We start from the raw sequence: 13,359 nt of genomic DNA, 5'->3' as shown, positions 1-13,359 counted from the left end.
TGTGATTGATATCAACAAATCTAAAATTCAACAGGTAAGTTTTTCAGATTAATGTTTTCTCTGTTCTAATTCTGTAGTCTGAATCAACATACAACAACATCATATGCAGTTATTTTTGGCAAAGCAACATATCTGATATAGTTTTGTTGTGTCCCCACCCAAATCTCATCTTGAATTGTAGTTCCCATAATTCCCACGTGTTGTGGGAGGGACTCAGTGGGAGATAACTGAATCACGGGGGTGGTTTCCCCAATACTGTTCTTGTGGTAATGAATAAGTCTCACGAGATCTGATGGCTTTATAAGGGGAAACCCCTTTCACTTGGTTCTCATTCTCTTATCTGCTGCCATGTAACTAAAATATGCCTTTCGCTTTTTGACGTGATTGTGAGGCCTCTCTAGCCATGTGGAACTGTGAGTCCATTAAATCTCTTTTTCTTCAGAGATTACCCAGTCTTGGGTATGTCTTTATCAGCAGCATGAAAATGGACTAATACAATATCCAGCTCCCTATTTTCCACACACTAGTCGCAAATTATACTGTAACTTATAGGATGCTTAACAAGTGAGTTAAATTTTAATCTCTTTTCTTATTGCTGTTGCTGCTGTTGTTTTAGAGATAGGATCTGGCTCTGTCACCCAGGCTGAAGTGCAGTGGTATGAACACAGCTCACTGCAGCCTTAACACCCTGGGATCAAGTGATCCTCATACCTCAGCCTCCCCAGTAGCTAAGGACCACATGTGCATGCCACCACACCTGGCTAGTTAAAAAAAAATTTTTTTTTTTTTGGTATAGATGGAGTCTCACTATGTTGTCCAGGCTGGGCTTGAACTCCTGGGTTCAAGTGATCCTCCTGCCTCAGTCTCCGAAAGTGCTGGGATTATAGCTATGAGCCACCAAGCCTGGCCTGAATGTGGTTTAAAAGAAACGATACCAGTGCTAATGAATCTTACAATAGTGAACACAAAGCACCTCTGAAATTCCTCTTTAACTAAAATATTTAAATTATATCATATTGAAACAGATAGTGACTAAAAACTTTTTTTTTTTTTGATACGGAGTTTTGCTCTTGGTGCCCAGGCTAGAATGTAATGGCAATGGCACGATCTAGCTCATTGCTGCCTCCACCTCCCAGGTTCAAATGATTCTCCTCTCTCAGCCTCCCAAGTGGCTGGGATTACAGGCACCCACCACCATGCTCAGCTAATTTTTGTCTTTTTAGTAGACACAGGGTTTCACCAAGTTGGCCAGGCTGGTCTCGAACTCCTGACCTCAGGTGATCCACCCACCTCGGCCTCCCAAAGTGCTGGGATTACAGGCATAAGCCACCATGCCCAGCCTGACTAAAAACTTTTTAGAGAATATAGAAATACAATGGTTAAGACCTAACAAACAAACAAACAAAAGAAAGACATTGGTTATACTTCACCAATTCAACTTAATTCTGGGAGATTAAGCAGAATTATTATCCTCCCACTGTTTAAACAATTCAACCAGAGATATCTAGAGATCTGACAGTTTAAATTGTCTTATCTGTTTTCTAGAAACCATAGACTTACCTCCTTCATGTTCTTATTAGTGAAATTAGAGATCTTTTTTCTAGGAAGATCAACGAAATGATCCTCAATCTTATTACAAAAGTTCCGTTTTTTAACATTGTGGGTTTCCGATGCCATAATCTCTTAAGTACCTAGACAATAAAATAAAATAGAAAATTAAAAAACCAAAAAGAGTCTGGTCATTTTTAACACATACACAAACATACAACAGTAGCACAATGCTATATAAAAAAGGCAGAGGACATAATTTTAATTTACAATTTTTTTAAAACCTTAAACATAGAGGAAGCACAAGGCAAGGCATTCCAGGAAATTAAGCCTCTTTCTGTCCTCACTCTTTTTTTTTTTTTTTTTTTTGAGATGCAGTTTTGCTCTTGTTGTCCAGGCTGGAGTGCAATGGCTTGATCTTGGCTCACTGCAACCTCCGCCTCCTGGGTTCAAGCGATTCTCCTGCCTCAGCCTCCCAAGAAGCAGGGATTACAGGCTTGTGCCACTATGCCCGACTAATTTTATATATTTTTAGTAGAGATGGGGTTTTACCATGTTGGTCAGGCTGATCTCATACTCCTGACCTCAGGTGATCCATCCACCTCTGCCTCCCTAAGTGCTGGGATTACAGGTGTGGGCCACTGTGACCAGGCTGTCCTCATTCTTTAGTTGGAACCAGTTACAATAATATTGTATGTATTATTATTATTATTATTGTTGTTATTTTTGCCAAAGCAACACATCAATCTCCCCATTTTCTATCTCACTAGCCATTTATTAAATGCACAGATTATGAAATAAGGTATGTAAGATAGTGGTATCTATGACATCCAAATGTACAGAAACCTAAAACTGTGCAACTAAATCACTGGGTCAAATACAACTCTAAGCAATGAGAGGAACCAAAATTGGACTACATACAACTGACTTGTCCTATGGCTAATCCTTAAATTCTCCTTTCATTTTTGCAGACAGCTCTCCAAAGTTCTCTTCTACCTTTGGGGAAAAAAAAATCCATGCCCTTCTGTTTTACTAATTACATCTAAAGAGGGTGTAAAGAGAGGGTGGTGATGGAAACAAATGCTATGACTTAATTATGTAACAGAGGAAATTTGTGATTTTCTCACTTGCACTTTGGTTTCACATTGGAAATTTATTTCAGGTCATGCCCTGAACTTAAGTTCCTCCCTTATTCTTTCTTTAAAAATCTACTAAGCATTTAATATAAGCCAGGCCCTGGTGTTAATGTAGACGATGCTCAGAGATCCTGTTTTAAAGAATCATTTAGAAAATTTTTTGAATATAGATTTTTGTGGGTCCTAACTTAAGAGACTGTAACTCAGCGTGTCTCTCTCTGCAGTGGAGCCCAAAGCAATTATATTTTTCAAAAGCTCCACAAGTATTTCTGAGGCATATTCTCAATTCTCCAAAAATATGAACATACACATGAAATTTTACAAATAATTTCAGCATTTTCTAATATTTCTTTTTTTTTTTTTTTTTTGAGACGGAGTCTCGCTCTGTCGCCCAGGCTGGAGTGCAGTGGCCCAATCTCAGCTCACTGCAAGCTCCGCCTCCCGGGTTTACGCCATTCTCCTGCCTCAGCCTCCCGAGTAGCTGGGACTACAAGCGCCCGCCACCTCGCCCGGCTAGCTTTTTTTTTTTTTTTTAGTAGGGACGGGGTTTCACCATGTTAGCCAGGATGGTCTCGATCTCCTGACCTCGTGATCTGCCTGTCTCGGCCTCCCAAAGTGCTGGGATTACAGGCTTGAGCCACCGCGCCCGGCCACATTTTCTAATATTTCTTACAGCTAATTCATGGATGATCCTTCCACCTCCATCCCAGGTTAAGAAACCTCCAGAGTGAGATTTTTGAAAACTAAATAAGTAACTGCAATAATACAATAAGTACTCTGACAGAAAGACACTCAGACAAATCAGCAAAGTTTAACCAAGAACGGTCTTAAAGGACAAACAGCACACTGAGAAAATAGCATGTGCAGAACTGAAAGGCATGACCCAACACTGTTTGGCAGTCTCTTAAGCAGATACTTGTGGCTGGAGCTTATGCAGTTAAATGAGGCTAGAGATAAAAGTTAGATCATAAAGGGTCTTGTCCACAATGCTACAATGTAAGATTTTTTTCTTTTTCAAAAAAGGGGACTTTTAGTTAAAAAGATAATGGATTGCACACATGCAATTACCTCTACCCTTCCTTGAAACCCGACATAAATGACAATAAAAGGTTTGTAAAGACATAAAACCCATGAGGACAAAGACAGAAGTTCACGTGATGGTAACAACATTTTGGAAACTGCAAAGCTAAAAGTGGTAACTGGATCAGGTGTGGTGGCTCATGCCTGTAATCCCAGTAAGTTTGGAGGCTGAGACGAGCAGATCACCTGAGGTCAGGAGTTCGAGACTAGCCTGGCAAACATGGTGAAACCCTGTTGCTACAAAAATACAAAAATTAGCAGGGCGTGGTGGCGGGCACCTGTAATCCCAGCTACCTGGGAGGTGAGGCACAAGAAACACCTGAACCCGGGAGGCTGAGCTTGCAGTGAGCCAAGATCATGCCACTGCACTCCAGCCTGGGTGACAGAGCAAGACTCCATCTCAAAACATACATACATACATACATACATACATAAATAAATAAAAGTGGTAACTGACTCAGCAGATGTGAGACAGCCAGATCCTAAACTGGCAATGAGGAAAGTTAAATGAAGAATCCCCCAAAAGTTCAGGAACTGGCAATACCAAGGACATCAAGAAGTAGAGACGGTGATGAGTCTGTTCCAAGATGGCCTAATAGGAACAGCTCTGGTCTGTAGCTCCCAGGGTGATCAACACAGAAGATGGGTGATTTCTGCATTTCCAACTGAGGTACCTAGTTCATCTCACTGGAACTGGTTGGACAGTGGGTGCAGCCCACAGAAGGTGAGCCAAAGCAGGGCGGAGCGTCACCACACCAGGGAAGCACAAGGGGTTGGGGGATTTCCCTTTCCTAGACAAGGGAAGCCATGACACATGGTACCTGGAAAAATGTGTCACTCTTGCCCAAATACTGCGCTTTTTCAACAGTCTTAGCAAACGGCAGAACAGGAGATTCTATCCCGCGCCTGGCTTGGCGGATCCCATGCCCACGGAGCCTTGCTTACTGTCAGTGCAGCAGTCTGAGATAGACCTGTGAAGCAGCAGCCTGGCGGTGGGAGAGGCATCTGCCATTGCTGAGGCTTGAGTAGGTAAACAAAGTGGCCCGGGTAGCTCAAACTGGGCAGAGCCCACCGCAGCTCTGCAAGGCTTGCTAACCTCTACAGACTCCACCTCTGGGGGCAGGGCATAGCTGAACAAAACGCAGCAGAAACTTCTGTAGACTTAAACTTCCCAGTCTGATAGCTCTGAAGAGAGCACTGGTTCTCCGAGCACGACGTTTGAGATCTGAGAACAGACAGACTGCCTCCTCAAGTGGGTCCCCGATCCCTGTGTAGCCTAACCAGGAGACACCTCCTCGTAGGGGCTGATAGACACCTCATACAGGCGGGTATCCCTCTGGGACGAAGCTTCCAGAGGAAGGATCAGGCAGCAATATTTGCTGTTCTGCAGCCGCCGCTGGTGATACCCAGGCAAACAGAGTGTGGAGTGGACCTCCAGCAAACTCCAACAGACCTGCAGCTGAGAGGCCTGTCAGAAGGAAAACTAACAAACAGAGAGGAATAGCATCATCATCAACAAAAAGGCCATCCACACCAAAACCCCACCTGTAAGTCACCAACATCAAAGACTAAAGGTAGATAAAACCACAAAGATGGGGAGAAACCAGAGCAGAAAGGCTGAAAATTCCAAAAACCAGAACACCTCTTCTCCACAAAAGGAACACAACTCCTCACCAGCAAGGGAACAAAACTCGATGGAGAATGAGTTTGACAGGTTGACAGAAGTAGGCTTCAGAAGGTCAGTAATAAACTTTCCCAAGTAAAGGAGCATGTTCTCAACCACCGCAAGGAAGCCAAAAACCTTGAAAAAAGGTTAGACAAATGGTTAACTAGAATAACCAGTGTAGAGAAGAGCTTAAATTACATGATGGAGCTGAAAATCACAGTAAGAGAACTTCGTGAAACATACACAAGTTTCAACAGCTCATTCAATCAAGCAGAAGGAAGGATATCAGTGACTGAAGATCAAATTAATGAAATAAAGCAAGACAAGATTAGAGAAAAAAAGAGTGAAAAGAAACGAACAAAGCCTCCAAGAAATATGGGACTACGTGAAAAGACCAAATCTACGTTTGATTGGTGTACCTGAAAGTGACAGGGAGAATGAAACCAAGTTAGAAAACACTCTTAAGGATATTATTCAGAAGAATTTCCCCAACCTAGCAAGGCAGGCCAACATTCAAATTCAGGAAATACAGAGAACACCATAAAGACATTACTCAAGAAGAGCAACCCCAAGACACTTAATTGTCAGATTCACCAAGGTTGAAATGAAGGGAAAAATGTTAAGGGCAGCCACAAAGAAAGGTCAGGTTACCCACAAAGGAAAGCCCATCAGACTAACAGCACATCTCTTGGCAGAAACCCTACAAGCCAGAAGAGAGTGGGGGCCAACATTCAACATTCTGAAAGAAAAGAATTTTCAACCCAGAATTTCATATCCAGCCAAACTAAGCTTCGTAAGTGAAGGAGAAATAAAATCCTTTACAGACAAGCAAATAAATGCTCAGAGATTTTGTCACCACGAAGCCTGCCTTACAAGAGCTCCTGAAGGAAGCACTAAACATGGATAGGAACAACCAGTACCAGCCACTGCAAAGACATGCCAAAATGCAAAGACCATCGATGCTAGGAAGAAACTGCATCCATTAACAGGTGAAATAACCAGCTAGCACCATAATGACAGGATCAGATTCACACATAACAGTATTAACCTTAAATGTAAATGGGCTAAATGCCCCAATTAAAAGATACAGACTGGCAAATTGGATAAAGAGTCAAGACCTATTGGTGTGCTGTATTCAGGAGACTCATCTTATGTGCAAAGACACACATAGGCTCAAAATAAAGGGATGGAGGAAGATCTACCAAATAAATGGAAAGAAAAAAAAAAAGCAGGGTTTGCAATCCTGTTACTGATAAAACAGACTTTAAACCAACAAAGATCAAAAGAGACAAAGAAGGCCATTCTATAATGGTAAAGGAATCAATTCAGCAAGAAGAGCTAACTATCCCAAATATATATGCACCCAATACAGGAGCACCCAGATTCACAAAGCAAGTCCTTGGAGACCTACAAAGAGACTTAGACTCCCACCCAATAACAATGGGAGAGTTTAACACCCACTGTCAATATTAGACAGATTAATGAGACAGAAGGTTAACAAGGATATGCAGGATTTGAACTCAGCTCTGCACCAAGCTGACGGAAGAGACATCTACAGAACTCTCCTCCCCAATCCAACAGAATATACATTCTTCTCAGCATCATATCACACTTATTCTAAAACTGACCACATAAGTGGAAGTAAAGCCCTCCTCAGCAAATGTAAAAAGAACAGAAATCACAACAAACTGCCTATCAGACCACAGTGCAACCAAATTAGAACTCAGGATTAAGAAGTTCACTCAAAACCATACAACTACATGGAAACTGAACAACCTGCTCCTGAATGACTACTGGGTAAATAATGAAATGAAGGCAGAAATAAAGATGTTCTTTGAAACCAATAAGAACAAAGACACAACATACCAGAATCTCTGGGACACATTTAAAGCGGTGTGTAGAGGGAAATTTATAGCACTAACTGTCCATAAGAGAAAGTAGGAAAGATCTAAAATCAACACCCTAACACCACAATCAAAAGAACTAGAGAAGCAAGAGTAAACAAATTCAAAAGCTAGCAGAAGGCAAGAACTAAGATCAGAGCAGAACTGAAGGAGATAGAGACACAAAAAAATCCTTCAAAAAAAAAAACAAAAAAAAGAAAACCACCCATGAATCCAGGAGCTGGTTTTTTTGAAAAGATCAACAAAATTGATAGACCCCTAGCAAGACTAACAAAGAAGAGAGAAGAATCAACTAGATGCAAGAAAAAATGACAAAGGGGATATCACCACCGATCCCACAGAAATACAAACTACCATCAGAGAATACTATAAACACCTCTATGTAAATAAACTAGAAAATCTAGAAGAAACGGATACATTCCTGGACACATACACCCTCACAAGACTAAACCAGGAAGAAGCTGAATTGCTGAATAGACCAATAACAGGCTCTGAAATTGAGGCAATAATTAATAACTTACCAACCAAAAAATGTCCAGGACCAGACGGATTCACAGTCGAATTCTACCAGAAGTACAACGAGGAGCTGGTACCATTCCTTCTGAAACTATTCCAATCAAGAGAAAAAGAGGGAATCCTCCCTAACGCATTTTATGAGGCCAGCATCATCGTGATACCAAAGCCTGGCAGAGACACAACAAAAAAAGAGATTTTTAGACCAATATCCCTGATGAAGATCAATGCGAAAATCCTCAATAAAATACTAGCAAACCGAATCCAGCAGCACATCAAAAAGCTTATCCACCATGATTAAGTCGGCTTCATCCCTGGGATGCAAGGTTGGTTCAACATAGGCAAATCAATAAACATAATCCATCACATAAACAGAAACAATGACAAAAAACACATGATTATCTCAATAGATGCAGAAAAGGCCGTCGACAAAATTCAACAGGACTTCATGCTAAAAAGTCTCAATAAACTAGGTATTGATGGAACATATCTCAAAATAATAAGACCTATTTATGACAATCCCACAGCCAATATCATACCGAATGGGCAAAAACTGGAAGCATTCCCTTTGAAAACTGGCACAAGACAGAGATGCCCTCTCTCACCACTCCTATTCAACATAGTGTTGGAAGTTCTGGCCAGGGCAATCAGGCAAGAGAAAGAAATAAAGGGTATTCAATTAGGAAAAGAGGAAGTCAAGTTGTCCCTGTTTGCAGATGACATGATTGTATATTTAGAAAACCCCGTCGCCTCAGCCCAGAATCTCCTTAAGCTGATAAGCAGCTTCAGCAAAGGCTCAGGGTACAAAATCAATATGCAAAAATCACAAGCATTCCTATACACCAACAACAGACAAACAGAGCTGAATCATGAGTGAACTCCCATTCACAAGTGCTACAAAGAGAATACAATACCTAGGAATCCAACTTACAAGGGATGTGAAGGACCTCTTCAAGGAGAACTACAAACCACTGCTCAACGAAATAAAAGAGGACACAAACAAATGGAAGAACATTCCATGCTCATGAATAGGAAGAATCAATATCGTGAAAATGGCCATACTGCCCAAGGTAATTTACAGATTCAATGCCATCCCCATCAAGCTACCAATGACTTTCTTCACAGAATTGGAAAAAAACTATTTTAAAGTTCATATGGAACCAAAAAAGAGCCTGCATTGCCAAGACAATCCTAAGCAAAAAAACAAAGCTGGCATCAGACTACCTGGATGGCATCACACTACCTGACTTCAAACTACACTACAAGGCTACAGTAACCAAAACAGCATGGTACTGGTACCAAAACAGATATATAGAACAATGGAACAGAACAGATGCCTCAGAAATAACACTACACATCTACAACCATCTGATCTTTGACAAACCTGACAACAAGTAATGGGGAAAGGATACCCTATTTAATAAATGGTGGTGGGAAAACTGGCTAGCCATAAGTAGAAAGCTGAAACTGGATCCCTTCCTTACACCTTATACAAAAATTAATTCAAGATGGATTAAAGACTTAGATGTAAAAGCATAAAAACCCTAGAAGAAAACCTAGGCAATACCATTCAGGTCATAGGCATGGGCAAGGACTTCATGACTAAAACACCAAAAGTAATGGCAACGAAAGCCAAAAGAGACAAATGGGATCTAATCAAACTAAAGAGCTTGTGCACAGCAAAATAAACTACCATGAGAGTGAACAGGCAACCTAAAGAATGGGAGAAAATTTTTGCTATCCACCCATCTAGCAAAGGGCGAATATCCAGAATCTACAAAGAACTTAAACAAATTGTCAAGAAAAAAACAAACAACCCAATCAAAATGTGGGCAAAGGAAATGAACAGACACTTTTCAAAAGAAGATATTTATGCAGCCAACAGAGACATGAAAAAATGCTCATTATCACTGGTCATCAGAGATGTGCAAATCAAAACCACTATGAGACCATCTCACACCGGTTAGAATGGTGATCATTAAAAAGTCAGGAAACAACAGATGCTGGAGAGGATGTGGAGAAAGAAGAATGCTTTTACGTTGCTGGTGGGAGTGTAAATTAGTTCAACCATTGTGGAAGACAGTGTGGCGATTCCTCAAGGATCTATAACTAGAAATACCATTTGACCCAGTGATCCCAATACTGGGTATATACCCAAAGGATTATAAATCATGCTACTGTAAAGACACATGCACATGTATATTTATTACAGCACTATTCACAATAGCAAAAACTTGGAACCAACCCAAACGTCCATCAATGATAGACTGGATTAAGAAAATGTGGCACATATACACCATGGAATACTATGCAGCCATAAAAAAGGAGGAGTTCATGTCCTTTGCAGGGACATGAATGAAGCTGAAAATGATCATTCTCAGCAAACTATCGCGAGGACAGAAAACCAAACACCGCATGGTGTCACCCATTGGTGGAAACTGAACAATGAGAACACTTGGACACAGGGCGGGGAACATCACACACCTCGGCCTGTTGTGGGGTGGGGGTTGGGGAGGGATAGCATTAGGAGACATACCTACTGTAAATGACAAGTTGATGGGTGCAGCAAACCAACATGGCACATGTATACCTATGTAACAAACCTGCATGTTGTGTACATGTACCCTGGAACTTAAAGTATAATAATAATAAATAAATAAATAAAAGAAGTAGAGATAAAGGTAACCCTAAGAACAAGTAGATAGATTGAATAGCCATTTAAAACACAGTTGGCTCACTAGATCCTCTTCCTCATTCCAGTGAAAAAACAAGTTTTATTGTCTAGAAAACATAAAACAGAGTCCCTGGGAGGAACATATTTTTTTTTCTTTTTTTGAGATGGAATCTTACTCTATTGCCCAGGCTGAAGTCCAGTGACACGATCTCAGCTCACTGCAACCTCTGCCTCCCAGGCTCAAGCGATTCTCCTGCCTCAGCCTCCTGAGTACCTGGGATTATGGGCTTCTGTCACCATGCCTGGCTAATTTCTGTATTTTTAGTGGAGATGGGGTTTCACCATACTGGCCAGGCTGGTCTCGAACTCCTGACCTCAAGTGATCCACCCACCTTGGCCTACCCAAGTGCTGGGATGACAGGTGTGAGCCACTGCACCCAGCCTAGGAACATATTCTAAAAAGGGGGATCAAGTGAAAGTTTACATACTAAATGTTGAGATCGCTAACCTTCTTTCTACTCCTTGCCTCACAGAAGCTTTCAACCAGGCTTATATACTCCAGGGAAGAGTGCAGAGGATACTTGCTTAGGAACTCTGACCAGTCTTATAGGAAAAAACACACACACCCACACCCACACACACACACACACACACACACCCCTCTAAAATACTAACATCAATGGTGGTCTGTTTCCAAAGAACTATATGTCAACCAAGGTGGTGGTTACCTAATTATCAAAACTAATAGAGCTATACACTAAAAAGGGTGAATTTTTATTGTATGTAAATTGTACTCTGATAAATCTAACTTTTAAAAAATCTTTGAAAGAATAAACTGCATCTATAAAACAAAAATGAGACCAAAAAACCCTAACAAAAATACTCTTAAAAATTAAAAATAGGCTGAGCGTGGTGGCTCACGCCTGTAATCCCAGCACTTTGGGAGGCCGAGGCGGGCAGATCACAAGGTCAGGAAATTGAGACCATCCTGGCTAACACAATGAAACCCTGTCTCTACCAAAAATACAAAAAACTAGCCGGGCATGGTGGCAGGCGCCTGTAGTCCCAGCTACTTGGGAGGCTGAGGCAGGAGAATGGCATGAACCCAGGAGGCAGAGCTTGCAGTGAGCCGAGATCACACCACTGCACTCCAGCCTGGGCAACAGAGCAAGACTCCGTCTCAAAAAAAAATAAATAAAATAAAAAATGGAACATAATAAAGATAGCAACAAACTCAAGAGAAGGTGGAAGAGAAACCTGAAGGTATCTCCCAGAACATAGGAAGAAAAACAAAAAAAAATCAGAAGACTGGCTTATAGGGACCAACATCCAAATAAAGAGAATTTTAGAAAGAGTACAAGAGAGTAAAGGAGAAATCAAACAAAGAGGTAATTTAAGAAAACTATACAAGGTTGAAGGACATAAATTTCTAGATGGAAAAGGTATCACAGTGGATGAAAATAGACCTACGAGGTAGATTACTGCTAAATTTCAGAGTAGTAGGGAAGCTAGATAAGGTGAAAATATACAAATAAAAATAAATCCTAAAATCCAAATTTGGTCATGTAAAAATGACAGAGAGTAAAGATATCAAAATTCTTAGGCAACCTTAAATTTTATATCTAGCCAAAGTATCAAGTGTGAGGGTAGGAGAAAGGTATCTTCAGATATGCAGCGTTCCCCAAAATTTCTTCACAGTAAGCAGTAAGAGAAGGATAAACCAAAAAACAGAAAGATAAGAAATGGAAATCCAACAGGATATATGGAAGGGATTTCCCAGGATGATTATGAAAGAACGTCCTAAGACGAAGGCTGTGCACCAGAAGCAGAGGAAAACCAGTACACATCAGAGCACATTAGAAGGGTAAGGAAAGAAGTAGCCACAAAAATGAAATTAATTTATAATACCTGGTGTTCATTAGAGAGGAGATGGAGACAACTGGGGAAGAGTTAGAAGGAATGGCACATTTTTCAACTACTATAAGAAAAGAAGTATCAACCCAGAATCCTATTTGAAGAAAAAATATCCTTCAGGAATGAAGAGAAAATGATGACAATCTCAGATGAAAGAAAATTAAGAGAATTTTTTACCAGCAGATCTACCCTAAAAGAATGACTACAGGAAGTTCTCTCTAGCCAAACAAAACAAACGAACAAACAAACAAACAAAATGATGAAAGAAGGAATCTAGGAACACCAGGGAGACAGAAAATGGTGAGCAAAAATACAGGAAATGCAATAGACTTTCATTCTTGAGTTTTCCAAATTATGTTTAATTGTTGAAGTAAAAACTATAACACTATCTGATGTTGTTCAAAATATAGGTAACTAATTAAGAAACTAATTGAGACTTTTATAGGATAAGTGGTGGAGGTTAAAGGGACATAAAAAGAGGTAAGATTTCTACATTTCACTCAAACTGGTAAAATGACCACATCAGTAGACTGTGATATGTGTGTATAATGTAATAACTAGAGCTATCACTGAAAAAGCTGTATCAAGAATTATACTCAAAAACACTACAGGGAAATCAAAACGGAATGAGAAACTTGTTTACATAACCTGGATAAAGGGAAACAAAACAAAACAACAAACCAATAAATAAAACCAGGGGAACCAAAGAACAGAGAGAACAGAAAACAAAAAATAAAATGACAGCCTTAAGCTCTGACATAACAATAACTGCATTATATGTAAATGGTCTAAAAGTCATTTAGTTAATTAAAAGCCAGTGATTATCAGAGTAAATTCAGAAACATGATCTAACTATATGTTGTCCACAAGAAACTCACTTCAAAAATAATGATATAGGCATGTAGAAAGTAAAAAGAAGGGGAA

The 13,359-nt window shown here is 40.3% G+C and overlaps 1 protein-coding gene across 3 annotated transcripts in view; it reads right to left on the bottom strand.

Moving 5' to 3' along the window:
- Positions 1-13,359, bottom strand: part of KATNBL1 (katanin regulatory subunit B1 like 1) — a 70,478-nt gene that overhangs the window by 22,014 nt on the left and 35,105 nt on the right. For all 3 annotated transcript variants that reach the window (XM_033190682.1, XM_033190681.1, XM_033190684.1), the window contains exon 2: positions 1,561-1,691. In XM_033190682.1, coding sequence (XP_033046573.1) covers positions 1,561-1,677 — 117 coding nt within the window. In that variant the 5' untranslated portion in view covers positions 1,678-1,691. The remainder of the gene's footprint in view (positions 1-1,560; positions 1,692-13,359) is intronic.

The sequence above is a fragment of the Trachypithecus francoisi genome, unplaced genomic scaffold (genome assembly GCF_009764315.1).
Source record: "Trachypithecus francoisi isolate TF-2019V2 unplaced genomic scaffold, Tfra_2.0 Lachesis_group3, whole genome shotgun sequence".
NCBI lineage: Eukaryota > Metazoa > Chordata > Mammalia > Primates > Cercopithecidae > Trachypithecus > Trachypithecus francoisi.
The sequence above is the reverse complement of the archived record's forward strand: the minus strand, read 5'-3'. Positions and strand labels throughout refer to the sequence as shown.